At 37.9% G+C, this 16196-nt stretch overlaps 1 protein-coding gene and 1 long non-coding RNA gene across 2 annotated transcripts in view; both read left to right on the forward strand.

Moving 5' to 3' along the window:
• fng (Fringe glycosyltransferase) overlaps positions 1 to 16196 on the forward strand; it is an 84242-nt gene that overhangs the window by 32482 nt on the left and 35564 nt on the right. The window contains exon 5 of the mRNA XM_012372107.2: positions 7699 to 7858. Coding sequence (XP_012227530.1) covers positions 7699 to 7858 — 160 coding nt within the window. The remainder of the gene's footprint in view (positions 1 to 7698; positions 7859 to 16196) is intronic.
• LOC136999910 (uncharacterized) lies at positions 1101 to 7688 on the forward strand. Its single transcript, XR_010890189.1, has 3 exons — positions 1101 to 4677; positions 4765 to 4923; positions 5070 to 7688. It is a non-coding gene; the product is annotated as an uncharacterized lncRNA (long non-coding RNA).

The raw sequence follows: 16196 nt of genomic DNA on the forward strand, positions 1-16196 counted from the left end.
ATTGAATATCCAAATCGTTCGGTACACGATTTACGATTGAGAAAGAAAACATAATGTAATCGTTTCTTTAATTGTTTTCTGCCGGTTCTGCGGCTCGCATCATATTTTGGAAGGCAATATATTTAACTGAAGACGCCATCCCGATTTTACGAGACGGCATTGATGAAGGGAGCTTAAAAGCTTTTAAATGTCGATGTGTCTCGCGTAAGCCATTGGTGCGATTTATTTCCGAATAAATCATAATACACTTTCTCGGGCAATACAAAATGGTATTTTAAAAATTAGACGCAATTTTTAGAATATGCTAATGTGCTTACGCCGTATCGTTTCGTTTTATAATCTTGTTTTACGTACACTTGAACGTAATCGAAAAAGCTCTTCTTTGTGCAACTAATTTACAGTACCATACTTATTAGCTTTTTAAGAGAGGAGCACATACAGCGCTGTGTTTCGCTCATTATAAACCGCAAAGCTGAGCGCGTGCGCCTGCATATTCATGTAAGGCCATTTCTTTGCTGTGTAAAACATATTCTTGCCACGCATTTTCTGCATTACCTGCTCAGAAAAGAAATAAGAGAAATTTCACACCTTTGTTTTCTTCTTTCGGCTTCTTTTCCTTCTTTATACGTTGCCCGACTGCAGGTAGATTCTAATATATATGTACATTGTGCAGAGAGATATAAGGTATACCCAGAATTTTCCGGTTTTTTTTCTGTCATTCCTATCTTAAAAGACATGAAAGAATTTTATTGTTGCCTTTTTTTCATGATATTAATTGGTTATCTCGATGCGCGTTACCTCATACTATCGTTGTCATTGCGAAAGTTGCATACTTTGACAATTCGTACCATGAGAAGGTTAATTATTTAATTTTCATTTAAAAGAGAAACCAAACGACGTAGACTCTTTTGCTTAAACATTAATTTTTACATATAATTTATACGGTTTGCAGTTAATACAGGTATTATTTTGCGTTTTATAGAAAATATTCAAAGTATCTTCTTTGAATCTTGATACATTTCCGAATTTTTTGTTTAAATTTTTGCTGAAGTATGTCAAAGACGCAACTCTATTGGTTTAATATAAATGCTTACTAGAAATTCGATCTGATTATTTATTTTCGAATTATTCTACACTACACATTTATAAGAAACGTCGAAATTATTTTTATACGCAGACGAATAACTATGTCAAAGTGCGTTTTAACAAAAATATTCAAACATATAAAATATTAAATAATCTTCATTTTAATATAGTATTTAAGATTAAATTTAAAGCATTAAAAACTGTTATTATTGAGCAAATAAGAATAGAATGACGTAATACGAAATGTAAACCAATAATTCAAGGCATTTTGTAAAGGGTCGACGATAATTGATAATGAATACCATATCTGAAAATAAATCAGGTGGTTAAATGCATACACATAATAATTTTTTATGCAATCATATCTATTGCGTCAATCATATCTATTTATTTCAGTATATCAATTGTATGTAATGCAGTATAAATAATTCGAAAAATATGCGTTTTTCTTGATACACAGCCATAATTTGAAAATAATCTTATTTGATACACAGATAGATAATAAATTATCTGTGCATTATTTCTCATAAAATCATATATTCGTGTAAAGAATATTCTGTAACGTCTCTTTCGTTGAGATGTTATTACTATACATACTCGGCATGAGATGTTACCGTGTGTTTTGATAATTGTTAGGTTTACATTTGACCGACGTTTCAATATTTACATTCAAGTGGAAAATTATGTGTCTTCTTTCGTTCTCCTTTATACTTTTTCGACAGAAAGATTCTTGTATCGTATTCAGTTACACGCGTCCAGTCACTTCAAACGGACACGATGTCACTAAATATTGCAAATAGAAAGCATATATGGAAATATTATATAAAACTGACGGATTTTGAAGCACAGTGCAAGTTTTGCAAAAATAAATATAGTTATATAAAAGCTGACAACTTTAGAACCCATATATATAAACATCATAGAAAAATTTGGAAATACGAAGAAGAGAGAAAACTAAAATGGCCATGGATGTATTTCAAGTATTCAAACAAATTGCATTCACAATGTATTATATGTGATGCAAATGTTCTGTCGACATCTGAATCTGCAGAAAATCACTTGAGTTCGCATTCTGAAGAACAACGGGAGAATCATATACTTCGAGTTTGGCCACAGAAATATTGGATACAAAGAAGTGATTTTGTAGTTGAGTGTAATATTTGTCATAAAAACTTATCTTTTTCTGTTCGAAGTTATCTGGATGGTCATTTAACAAGAATGCATTCGGACAAATTGAAAAATATGCGAGAAACACATGACACAGTTGGTTTGTCAGAACGTGTTTCATCACTTGAAACGGACACAATGTCATTAAATATTGCAACTAAAGAGCATCTGTGGAAATATTATGTAAAACTGCCGGATTTTAAAGCACAGTGCAAGTTTTGCAAAAATCAATATAGTTATATAAAATGTGGAAACTTTAAAACACATATAACAAAACATCATAAAAAAATTAAGAAATACGAAGAAGAGAGAAAACTAAAATGGCCATGGATGTATTTCAAGTATTCAAACGAATTATATTCACAATGTATTATATGTAATGCAAATGTTCTGTCTACATCTGAATCTGCAGAAAATCACTTGAGTTTGCATTCTGAAGAACAACGGGAGAATCATATACTTCGAGTTTGGTCACAGAAATATTGGATACAAAGAAGTGATTTTGTAGTGGAGTGTAATATTTGTCATAACAATGTATGTCTTTCTGTTGAAGATTATCTGGATGTTCATATAAGAAAAATACATTTGGACAAATTGAAAGATACACAAGAAACACACGACAAAGTTGGTTCGTCAGAACGCGTTTCATCACTTGAAACGGACACAATATCATTAAATATTGCAACTAAAGAGCATCTATGGAAATATTATGTAAAATTACCGGATTTTAAAGCACAGTGCAAAATTTGCGAAAATAAATATAATTATTTAAACTATGGAAGCTTTAAAATACATATAACAAAACATCATAAAAAAATTTGGAAATACGAAGAAGGGAGAAAACTAAAATGGCCATGGATGTATTTCAAGTATTCAAACGAATTATATTCACAGTGTATTATATGTAATGCAAATGTTCTGTCTACATCTGAATTTGCAGAAAATCACCTGAGTTTGCATTCTAAAGAACAACAGGAGAATTATATACTTCGAGTTTGGCCACAGAAATATTGGATACAAAGAAGTGATTTTGTAGTGGAGTGTAATATTTGTCATAACAATGTATGTCTTTCTGTTGAAGGTTATCTGAATGTTCATATAAGAAAAATACATTTGGACAAATCGAAAGATACACAAGAAACACACGACAAAGTTGGTTCGTCAGAACGCGTTTCATCACTTGAAACGGACACAATATCATTAAATATTGCAACTAAAGAGCATCTATGGAAATATTATGTAAAATTACCGGATTTTAAAGCACAGTGCAAATTTTGCGAAAATAAATATAGTTATATAAACTATAGAAGCTTTAAAAATCATATAACAAAACATCATAAAAAAATTTGGAAATACGAAGAAGGGAGAAAACTAAAATGGCTATGGATGTATTTCAAGTATTCAAACGAATTATATTCACAGTGTATTATCTGTGATACAAATGTTCTGTCTACATCCGAATCCGTAGAAAATCACTTGAATTCGCATTCTGAACAACAACGGGAGAATCATATACTTCGAGTTTGGCAACAGAAATATTGGACACAAAGAAGTGATTTTGTAGTAAAGTGTAATATTTGTCATAAAAACTTATCTCTTTCTGTTAAAAATCTGGATGTTCATACAAGAAAAATACATTCGGACAAATTGAAAAATATGCGAGAAACACATGACACAGTTGGTTTGTCAGAACGTGTTTCATCACTTGAAACGGACACAATGTCATTAAATATTGCAACTAAAGAACATCTATGGAAATATTATGTAAAATTGCCAGATTTTAAAGCACAGTGCAAGTTTTGCAAAAATCAATATAATTATATATTGTTTGGAAACTTTAAAACACATATAACAAAACATCATAAAAAAATTAGGAATTACGAAGAAGAGAGAAAACTAAAATGGCCATGGATGTATTTCAAGTATTCAAACGAATTATATTCACAATGTATTATATGTGATGCAAATGTTCTGTCTACATCTGAATCTGCAGAAAATCACTTGAATTCGCATTCTGAAGAACAACGGGAGAATCATATACTTCGAGTTTGGTCACAGAAATATTGGATACAAAGAAGTGATTTTGTAGTTGAGTGTAATATTTGTCATAACAATGTATGTTTCTCTAGTAATGGTTATCTGGATGTTCATACAAGAAAAATACATTTAGACAAATTGAAATATACACAAGAAACACACGACAAAATTGGTTCGTCAGAACGCGTTTCATCACTTGAAACGGACACAATGTCTATGTCACTAAAAGATTGTTATGTATTGTTAACGAGATGTTCAATTTCTAATCTTTACATGTAAAAAATGCATCAAAAAATTTTTAATTTGTAAGAAAAATATCGAAATTTACACGGATCATCAAGAATATATTTTACACATTTTAATTCATTGGCGTGAAATGCATTATTTGTAATGAGAATGTTTTATTTTTATCTAAAAGTTCAAAAGATCACTTACTCGCATTCTAAAAAACAATTAAAAAAACATACATTTCAGAGTTGGCTATATGGGAATACATACCAAAAGTCATGATTTTGAAGTAGAGTATAATATTTATCACAGAAGCATATCTGTTGCTATTAGAACTCATTTCAATAACCATATTAAAGATGAACATCATTTGGCAAGCCAACTAAGCTGAATAACAAAATGGCAGTAAGTTTTATTGATGTTAATATGTATAATTAATTTTTCATCTTTTTCAAATCGCGTTTAATTTATTAAAAATATACAATATAATGATCACAGCAAAACTACATAATTTCTTTTTTTATGTGAATATTATAATATTGTTTATATAGATTTATCCTTCCCCAGAAGTTGACAATAGAAATGATGGCGTCATGATAAGTAGCATCACAATCAGCAGTAATAGCAGTCTTGATTTTGACGATTTTAGTTTACTAAAAGATATATACAAGAAAAGTAACCTATATAGTTTTGACGTATAATTATTTGTTTTATGTTTATAAAATTATGAATATGATTATAAATCTACGTTTTATAGAAAAGAAAGTTGTATTTTTTTAATTTACTAACTATAATTATAAATTTTATTATTTGTACTATGTTTTAAATTTATAAAATATATTCTTAATTTTATTTACTAAAACGATTTAATGAAATAATCATCGACTTCTCTGTAAAGAGAAAAATACTGACAATTTATACTATAATTTAATTTCAAACATTTAATTTTTATATAATTTTTTAATATTTTTACGTATGTTTATATATTTTTATTATTTTTTGTATTTTATATAATGTGAATTTATTATTATAACTTCTGTAAAAATCTCCGAATATAATACATTAATTGTCGATGAAATATATCAATTTAAATTTTAAAATTGTATTTGTTCGAGAAATGTTTATGTGATACATTCACCATAATACAAATAAATTCGTAAACAATTAAAATCGTAAAAAATGTGTTACATTATTATTTAAAAGTAGAATATTGTAAGAATTATTTGTTCTTGCGTCAGTCACGTGGCTTTTTGCGCAATACTATACTTATAAAATATCTTAGATACTTAGCATATTAAAAAAAATAATTAAAATATTTATAAATATTTATAATGTATGTATTTTGTAACTTTCTAATGACAATATCGCTGCACATGTGCAGGCATAAATCATATAATAACTGCGCAATGATACATAACGATAGTTTGCGATCGCATTCTCGCATTAAAAGTAACAGACTATGCACACAGAATTTGTGTTCTGTTAGAGTTAATAGCACTCGGAACAGCGTTATTTCGATTTCTCCGACTCGAATGCGCTTTTTGCCGGTCGTATTGTCGCAATAATTGCGGCTCGTGCAGTGATTCGGTTTGTACCAAAGTACAAGGGTGGAACGCACTGAGCGTCGATCGCAAACACCGTTCTGGGGCTCACGCAGGAGATACGATCTCGTGCATATACGAACAGCAACGTCCCCGGCAACGGCTGAGGCTCCCTCCTGGTGTAAGCCGGCTACGCCATTAAGCTGGAATTCAGGTGTATTAACGATGCCGGGCGAGCAGGTACGTAGCGACCACCCGTGGGCACCCGGTAGCACACTAATGGCAACGCCACGGAACCGTTCGTTAGAGAGATTTTATTTCGCCTATCTTACGCGCTCCCTCACTCTGAGTTACGCGACCGCCGGTGCAATGCGGAGAGTCCTCGATAGGAAAGGGTTACAAGGTGCAATTGTGTACGATTGCGTCGCGCTCGTATTCACAGGGATGTTACTTTGATTGCCGCGATTTCCGTCGGCGAAAGTTACAATCCGGCGAGAAATTCTTGCCAGAGTGTTTTGAGAAGTGTGTCTTGGGATTACTGCTATATTTCATTAATTACTTTATTAACGTGTTCTCTTTAACTAAAATACATTTCAAATCCGACCTGGGATCTGAGATATCATTCTGATTGCTGCAACCACGACCGATGTAACATTGGAAAATGGTGCTGCAATATTTGAAAATATTTTTTGAGATTATTGCTGTCTCGTTAATTAATTTACGCTTTACATACGTTTGAAATTATACATTACATCTGCGCGATCTTATTTTTTGTGTGTCTTTCACAAAATGAACAGCAGCGTAGAAGCGGAAGTACGGCGATACCGACTAATCCCGCGAGAATATAAGCAAAGCGTACTGTCTCTATGTTCTTATTTGAGCACTGTGCTTAGCGGCATCCTCGTTATCGAGAAATTCCAGCGAACAGAAGTTCCGCAGGTGCTATGGGTGAATAAGCGGAGGCCGGTGTATCCATGGAATTATTAATTTCTACTTCGTAAGAAATGATACATGAAACACTCATCGTATGATAAGTATCCTTATTAATATAATTAAACCATAAAGTTAACTTTTCTGGCATACAACGATTGATTCTTTTAGAGTCAAGTTTAAATTATAACGCTAGGAAATTTACTATTGTAATAATATTTTATTGTTTATAATTATGTGTATCTATACTGGATAGTTCTAAAGTCCTAGATTTTAATTCCGGATTTTATTGATGACATATCCTTTGAGGAATTCAGAATTTATTAATATTTGTTATGCGCACAAGGCCCTGAAGAAAAGTTGCCGGAGAAATCGAGCGATAAATAAATGCAGAGTCGCGCTCACAGAAACCTCTGATTGCCGCGAGGATAGAATTTCATCGCACATATATAACATAAATGTCTCTCGCGACGATAGCCGTTGCTGAGACATTCTCTCCATATTTCATTAGATTACGTACTTTATACACCTAATGACTCGGGCAATAGCGACTGTTGCACATTAAGAATTGCTGCTTCTCGCAGTGTCTTTTGTACAAAAATATACAAAGCTTAAAGAATTTGATCAAAAATATGATTTTTATAAGGATAATTACACATACATGGGACAGCATATTCATTATATCATATTTCTTTATTGCGTGTTTCAGGTGGTTCTGCCACTTCGATGACGATAATTACGTCAACGTGCCGCGCCTGTTGAAGCTGCTGGACAATTATAACCCGCGCGAGGATTGGTATCTCGGCAAGCCCTCGATACCTGCGCCCTTGGAGATCATCAGGCAGGGTCCGGAGCCGCAGAAACGACCGGTGAGTACAGATCAATCTCGCTTTCTTTTTTCATTCACTTTCTGCTGCGCTCGGTAAACCGAAGCAAGCTGTCCTTCACGATTTATTTAGCATCGTAATGGTACGACAGTAGCAATTTGAAACAACAATAATAACAAGCTTTATCGGCGCGCTTTGCCGCGCTGCATGCGAAAGTGCTGCAGACATGAAATTCACGTGGCCACCTTTGAAGTTTTCGGTGGCTCTCGCGATGAAATTAAATGTATAAGCGGGAGAAAAAGCCGAAAATAGAGAAAAGGAGATCCTAAGGAAAGGGAGGCAATATGGGCAAAAAAAGGCGAGATTATTCGCGAGATTCATTTTCTCTCTTCTTCTTCTTCTTCTCCTCCTCTTTCTCTTCTTTGCGATCTTTAGAAGCGTTACCACGCTGCGCTGTCACTAACGGGTGGTCTTATCGAATTTATGCATCCGCGAGGCGGCGGCTTCCGGCAAAGTCGAATGTGCATACGTCTTGCGTTCGGAATAAAATAGGGATCGCTCCGCTTTTGTGAGCAGTTCGTTCGACGGTGAAGGTAACGCGCGAGGAAAATGTGCGATAGCGTCTATTCTTTTTAATGCTCCCCCGGCGGCGGTGTCTTCTCCATATTGTGAGTTTCAAGCTATTCTCTCTTGCGTCTTATATATACATATATCTCCTTTATCCCGTGCGAGAGTGTATGATAGGTTTTTATGGGTAGATCTTACGCTGAGCTCGCGCCCGTGAAATTCCGATTTTCCTCCGCGGGAGACGCAGTCGTTGCGACCGCGCGCGGTTTACTGTCTTCTCAGGTATTCAATCTACGACATTTTTTGCACACTCTGCTGCACGTATATCCGCGAAATTGCTCCCGGGAGTTCGGCATATTGCATGTAAGATATTTTTTCCTCGTCTTTATCATGAATTTATAATAGTAAAAGACGTCGCAAATATAAAATTTATCGAATATATGACGTCTAACGGCATCAAAAAAAGATATTGTTTGAATAATGAATATAATATTATTAAAATATACAAAATAATGTCCAAACAATTTTCAGCTACTTTAAATTATAGCAATCTTTGTTTTTCAAAATATTACACTTCTGTAATTTGACTCTTGTAAAATTTTTTTCGAATATTCGAATATTAGGAATTCTGAATTTTTTATTAATTATCGTATAAAATATTAGTTTCTAAAATTGTTTGCTTTTAAATTTTTTATAATTGCGGATAATATTTTGAATTCAGAAATGATTATGAATGCCAAACCACGCGTAAAATGAACATACTCATAAAAGAGAATGAAGTATGCAGTAGAGCGTCTTTTCAAGGCGCAGCAAGCGGAGAAACTCATCCGAGCACAATCATGAATCGATAAAAGCCCGTCTCACGTGCTGCTTTAGGAGATACACGATGCGATTCGGATGTCGCCGATATGATCGCCGACGCTCGGCAGCTCGACGGTTAAAGGAAGCCCGCGATCTTATCTCGCTATGGTGTCATGCTATGAGGCCATTAATCCTTTTTCTTCTGCCGAGACGAGAAATGAAAAAGGAGAGCCGTCGCTGTGACGTCGTTCACGGTTGAGTGGACGGGCCGATATGCACCGGAAAAAATTCCAGAACACGCGCGTCATCTACTTTAGAAATTGATAATCGTTTTAATCCGCTTGTCCGAAAATTTGAAGTATATCCCTTTTCCTTTTTTTTCGCGTATCACTTTCGTGATACGCGCGTATCGAATCAATTTTTAATCGATCGTTTTTTACGTTCGCGGAATTTGCATCTCGCGGCTGAGACAGACTGGGACAAGATACGAATTGGAAAAGCCAATTTCCGCTGCTTCTTTCTTTTATCATCGGAAAAAGGGGTATGAGGTTGCAAGGGGGAAAAATAGATAAAGACGAGCGAGGTTCGCGGCGCTCCCGAGATGAAACGATAAATCTTGCAAAGCCCGTAGGATCCGTTCTTCCTTCTGAGATTAACCGCTTCTTATAAGGTCCGATCGGAACCATTCATCAAGCGCCTTTCTTGATATCTCTTTTCCTGATTTCTCTCCGTCGCTCGTTAAAGTCTAATCACAGCGCGGAGATCCCTTTTTGCCATCTGTGAACTTCGCGCGATCTACGATCGCTGATAATCGATCGGACCTTTCACTACTGAACAAGCTACTGCGCTCGATGAGTTTGAACAGGAAAAGGAAAAGGAGTGAGATTTAGATCTCTGATTTATTGAGTAGTTTGATTATTTGGAAATGCACCATATAGTAATGTTTTCTAGGATTCTTCTTGTTTTGAATGTAAACCAAGTGTCGCAGAAGCTTCTATCGCAATGTTAATAACAGATTTTTCGAATTTTGAGGAAAATAACCATCTTGTATATATTTTAATGTGTTGTATTAAATGAAACTATAGATTTAAATATAAATTCTACAAATTTCAATAAAATAATGTTTATTTTAATTCATGTGAGAGCAATTTTGAGATAATTATTTGAACTCTGTCGGATCTTAATTTACTTTTTAGAGAAGAAAGATTGGTTCGAAAAATGAAAAGAATCTTATTCTTAGTAAGAAAAATCGGATTGAAGCTTTATACAAGCATAATCGAGAAGCTAATAGTTTCCAGTTTTCTTTTCTGACTGAGAGTAATCCACACCGAAAACGTCGCGGGAATTCGTGATCTATGATCTACAAGAAAAACGTCGACGTACGTAAATTCAACGCGAACGTTTGAGAAAAGCCTCTTACACGCTTATCCGGTTGTCGGAACCATTTTTCACGCCATTATTTCACATGGGGTTCGTCGTCGTGAGATCCGGTCCGACAACTACTACGAGCCCGATGCCAGTCATACAGCGAACTCGTTACCGGTTGGCGAGAGATACACGAAACTCGATCGATCGTACTCTACGTGCATGTTGACGTATCGATCGTCGTGTGGTAACCCACTTAAGTTGATGCGTTGTTCAAGCGGAATTTAAATTGGCCGATATCCTCCGACACGCTCCCTTGGCAGCACTTAATCCATTAAATACGCCGGCAAAAATGACGCTGAATACAAGACTTTTTCAAGCACGCCGAGAGCGTCGAGAGGGTTTAATGATCGGGAGAGTGAAATGGTCGAGGGATGTTAAACGGTTCACTGACACAAACGCTAAATATTAGGGGGAGCACGAAATTAATAGCAGCAATTTGGGAAGTTTAAACGTGATCAATTTTAAGTTGATTTATTCGAAAATTTTTCAGATAGCTACTTACTTTAACAATGTTCAAAGTTTTCTACATGAACACAAGAAATATAAAAAATTAAGTAGCGAGAATTTTATATTCACAAATTATTTGTTTCTTATAATCAGGAAAACGCTAAAGCACTTACAACACTTTACTGTCTGACTCTATGTTACACATGTGAAAATAAAGTAATGTATAGTTTCGCTTATTTTTATTTGATTATGTAAAAGAAATGTCGATGTTATGCGAGATTTATGAAAGGTGACAGGTTCAAGACAGTGTTCCGATCGTTTCATTCCGGTCTTATTACATAGCTATTTGGCACAGTACGTTCTGCATGGGTGAATGGACATTGTTCGACTCGCGCGGTGCGTATAAAAGGGTTCTGACTCGATCTCGGGCGTTTTTCTGCCTTCTATGTGGTCCTCTTTCTTTGCGATCCTCTTCATTCAGTCTTCTTACGATCCGGTCGGACAAGTATCGTGTGCACGAAACCTCTTGGAAGTCGATCGACCGCGGTTCCTATAAGCGCAAGTATCGATAACGCATGCTAACCCATTTAAAACTTTTTGGGTTATATGAAAATCATTTTTGTGCGTCTGATGTTCGGTCGCCGTGATATTAATTAAAATAAAAATTGTATCCTATTATTCCTTCGTAGAGGTTGCGATCTGCGCCGCCTTTTAATTGGGCAAAAAGAAAACCGTCCTGATTTCTTTATCTTTTATTCATTTCGTAAAAAGGGTAATTTGTATACAAGAAAAAGAGTCATCAAGCCACTTGGCTGAAAGATGGTTGTTATTATACTTGCGTTGTGCGAATCAGCTTTTTAATGTCCGCAAATATTAACTAGTTAAACGTCAATTTTGAAAAATTGCAATTCTGCAAAATGCAATGTTTCTTAAACTTTAGAAAAATTTTTTATCACTGAGATATTTTATATTGCAAATGATAAGTACAATATATATAACAAGATAAACTGCAAATTTTGATTTTATTGCGATAGAAATTTTATTCAAGACCCCCACGTCAAGAAATTCAATCCTAAAAGTTCAAGAGGTTTCGACAAATTGTTATTTCCCTCAATATTTTCCGCACGATGAACACATTGAATTTCTGGAGCAGTAATTCTCGGATTTTCGAGCGGGTCGGCATCGAATTTCATCACGTTGCGCGCTTTCCTCCGTGAATGCAGATGCATTCTGCTCGCCCTTATCTCGGGCGCGAATCGCGATTCATGGCGCGGCGTACTCGTGGTAGGACCTCCACACTCGTATGTATCTACGGTGTAATACATACGCGCGGGTGAAAGGTGGTTACGCGTTCGTCGGGCGAGGCATGTCGGCCGGAGAGCACTTATATCCGTTGCCGTGGCACTGGCTGGGCGCCTTCGTGCTCAGCTTCGTCGTCCTTCGTCCGGGGCCGACGTGGTCGAGCTATCTCTCCCGACCGACCCCCCATGGGTGTGGTACCATCTTCCAACCGAGATTATGGTCTCCGCCGTGGACGTTGCTCCCCGCGGGCTCCGCGTACTCGTATATTATATTTGCCCGAGAAATCCTCGAGCACGGCTCGGCGCACACGTGTGTGCCTATCTACCGTGTGTGCCCGGAAAGAATCGGCTCGTTACTGCCCCGACAACTGGAGCGGACCGTGGCGCACCTTCTCGCGAACAATATTGTGTTTAAAAGGTACGGTCGCGATTAATGAAGGATACGGGGTAACATCCTTCGCGGATGAGTTGTATACGGGATCGGGCGTGTTGCGTAAAATTTTTTTTGCCGTAGCGGAATTTTTGGACACCCCGTAGCGTGCGTAATATGCATTTAGAGACCCGCCATCAACCACAGGAAGCCGAGATTCTGCGCTAATGCCGGGTCGTACGACGGGGTGTGTCGTTAATGTTTTTGCGCGTAGAATTTTTAGCCGAACTAACCGATTTTTAAGTGGATTACCGTGCGAGATAGACATCTGTTTGCCGTTTCGTATAATTTGCGCGCACACGAGGACATTTCGGTCGACTTGAATGCGATTGAGCTAATAAGTGCTCGAAATTTTATGCATGTCCCATTTTTTCACGAATTGCACAGTTCGATTCGGTTACCTCAGCGTCCATCGGCAGATAACAAATTCATTTCCGATACGCGCGCCATTTGCGTCGCAAAAAGCTGCGCTCGGGCGCAATTAACGTCCGTAGATTGACAAATGGTTAAGGCTGGCGATATACGGGCGATCCATAAAACCATGAGAGTGTGGCAACTAGATGCATGGTTTGTCGAAGGGACGAAGGGAATAATTAACTCGGGACGGCCCGGGGCGCGTACGCGCGGGTCGTTAGTTCGGATTCTTTCGGTGGCCGCTCGATGGTGCGACTGCAACGCGTGTGCAACCGCGGCCGCGATACCGTCGTCTCGTCAGGTGAAAGGCGAGGCCGCCCGCGGTGGATGAATGAGCGTAACGCGTATTCCACAAATTGATAGGCAAAGTAGAGCTAGGCAGCAACGCGAACGGGCTTGCTTGTAGGTCAATGCTGCGGGGGATAATTTGCTAATCGCACGTTGCCTCGCAACTTCGCGCGAGTGCAATGTCTCGAGGCGGCGACCCATATCGACATCAATTCTTCGTCCCGTAATTTTGAGCTAAACTCATACTCGCTGCAACGCATATGTATGACGCATAGGTATATATCACGAAAACCTTTGATTGATTTGATTTAACTTCCTCATTGCAACATTGATTTCTATTCAGAATTCTTATGTATGTACGTGCAATTTCAAATGTTAGAAATTTATCATAGACAAATATTCGAGATTCATTCTTTCTTCTTTCTTCTGCATTTAAGATAAATTATGTTCGATACTTTTTTTTCGCCAATTTTTTTGCTGAAATTATTTTTTATTTTAATGATATCTGCTATTTTAATAAAATCTGACATTATTTTTTTCTGACTTTTTGTCTGACTAATGTGCATTTTGTGCTTTATGTTAGAATTCTATATGAATCGATTCTGCAGTAAGCGTAATCATTTATCACTATTACTATTGCTCTATCGCATCTTTTCGCCAACTCGCGTTAGCGATCTTTCGTGCTAAGAAACTCACGGGACACGCCCCGTTACAATAGAGTCGATTGCCCCGAGGAGCGATTAATCCGCCCGAAGGCGAAGATCGACGTACGTCGGTGGTCGTTACTTTACATTTTCCCCGGCGGCGTCGTAATTGCGCCCGCAGGAGCGCGATATCGCGCGCACCACGCCTCTAGGTGAAAGGGTGAGCGTGCAGGCGTACCGATACGGCGCGGTGCGCTACGGTGGTGAAAAAGAGGCAGAGGCAGGAATAGAAAGGTATAAGCGAGCGAGCAGGCAAAGCAGACACGGCAGAGGCAGTCGGGCTCTCGTTCGTCGTCGTCTCGCGTCGTGCATGGAGGCTGGAAATCGAGCCGTGCACGAGACGGTCATTTTAGTCCGACGGTAGGCCGATCCACCCGGGGGATAACCTGCCGATGAACCGTAAACCAGGAACTTATTATCGGGCTGTATACCGCGCGGAGACGCTTTATTATTACGACTACCAGTATAGTGGAACCGGCGCGCGCGCGCACGCAGAGAGAGAGAGAGAGAGAGAGAGAGAAAGAGAGAGAGAGAGAGAGCCGTTTTAAGCGCAGCTAGATCTCCGGAGCCAAGAAACTGCGCGCCCGTTTCTAATATCTCTCCGCTAACTCGCACGATCCGCTCGTTTATAACTTGTTGTCATTACGTGCCCTCGTAAGCGTCGCGCCGCGAATTTTACAGGCGGTTGGGGAATTTACGATCTGCCAGAGCTTTATCATTGACTTTAGTAGATTTCACCTAAGTTCCGGAAAACTGAAATAAGCTCGACTAAAGTGAGGTAAAATAATGCGGTGGAGCGCGACAGAGCATCGCCGCAGGATATTAAAGTATGCACGAGTGTAACGGAATGTTTACGGGATGCGCTCGGGGAACGATAGAATTCAGCCGGAGTTACTCTGAAAATCTTTGATCATTCTGTGGCTTATCTTCACATAACTTTGCATAGTTTGCTTCGGACATTATTCGCGTAGAATAACGCGTAGAATATTGCGCGCGCGCGAATCTTCAGGAATTTCAATTCTTTATTGTTTCGTTTAAAAGACCACTTGCGTTTATCCGTAGTTTACGATCGTTTCTTTTAGCGGAAGATTTGCGATGTAGACCAACGTTTTACCGCCGCAATTAACCCCGTTTTCATTATCGACGCACGGAGGCGTATACACTCATCGACGCGTCCTTCTTGCTCGCGTTATTATCTTCAGCTCTGAAAACAGCTTCGTAAGAGTTCGCGATTGAAATGGCCGCGCCACGTTATTGAAGAAACGCGGAGCGAATGGTCGTTTCATCGCATCTGCTAGGAACGAATTTATTGCATTGTTCTTGTATAATCACGTCTCTGTTCGAGTTACGAGTAATAACAGCACCGGTCGACGTTTCCTTTCGTAATTACATGTCTCCGTTGTGATGTGGTCCGCGCTTTTGATTTTTCCACGAGCAACACACATCGCGATCGCGATACTTTCCACTTCTTCACGTCTCGACAATTGGTGTTTGCGTTGAAAAACATTGACGTCGTCACGGCAGTGCGTACTATAATTCCCGCTCGTAATTTAAATTACGCTTACAATTAAGCTTGTAATAAATTCATCGTTCACCTTGCAACGCTCGCTCTCGGGTCCGCGGTTAATTACCGTTGGGGGTTTTGAGTGTTTCGACACGGGCTTTTTTCATCCTTGGTTCCCGGCATCGGTCATTTTACAATTCGCGCCGCTCCACTTTTTATCGGCAAACTTACCGCGAAAGTCTGCCAATTAATCGACATTGTCCTCCGAGATGAGACGGCGTTTTATCGAATTTTATTACAGCTGGTTAACCGACCATAAGTAGGACAGAATTTAATAATGTCCGGTGATTGTCAGTCTCTAATAGCCTTTATTCGCGGTTGTTTTTGTTCCACCCATTTTAACATATTTTACATGTTTTCTTATGGAGCTTCAAGCTGGTTTCAATTCGATATCAAGTAGAATGAGAAATTTTATGTTTATATTGCAAGTCTGCGT

Source organism: Linepithema humile, chromosome 5 (genome assembly GCF_040581485.1).
Source record: "Linepithema humile isolate Giens D197 chromosome 5, Lhum_UNIL_v1.0, whole genome shotgun sequence".
Lineage (NCBI taxonomy): Eukaryota > Metazoa > Arthropoda > Insecta > Hymenoptera > Formicidae > Linepithema > Linepithema humile.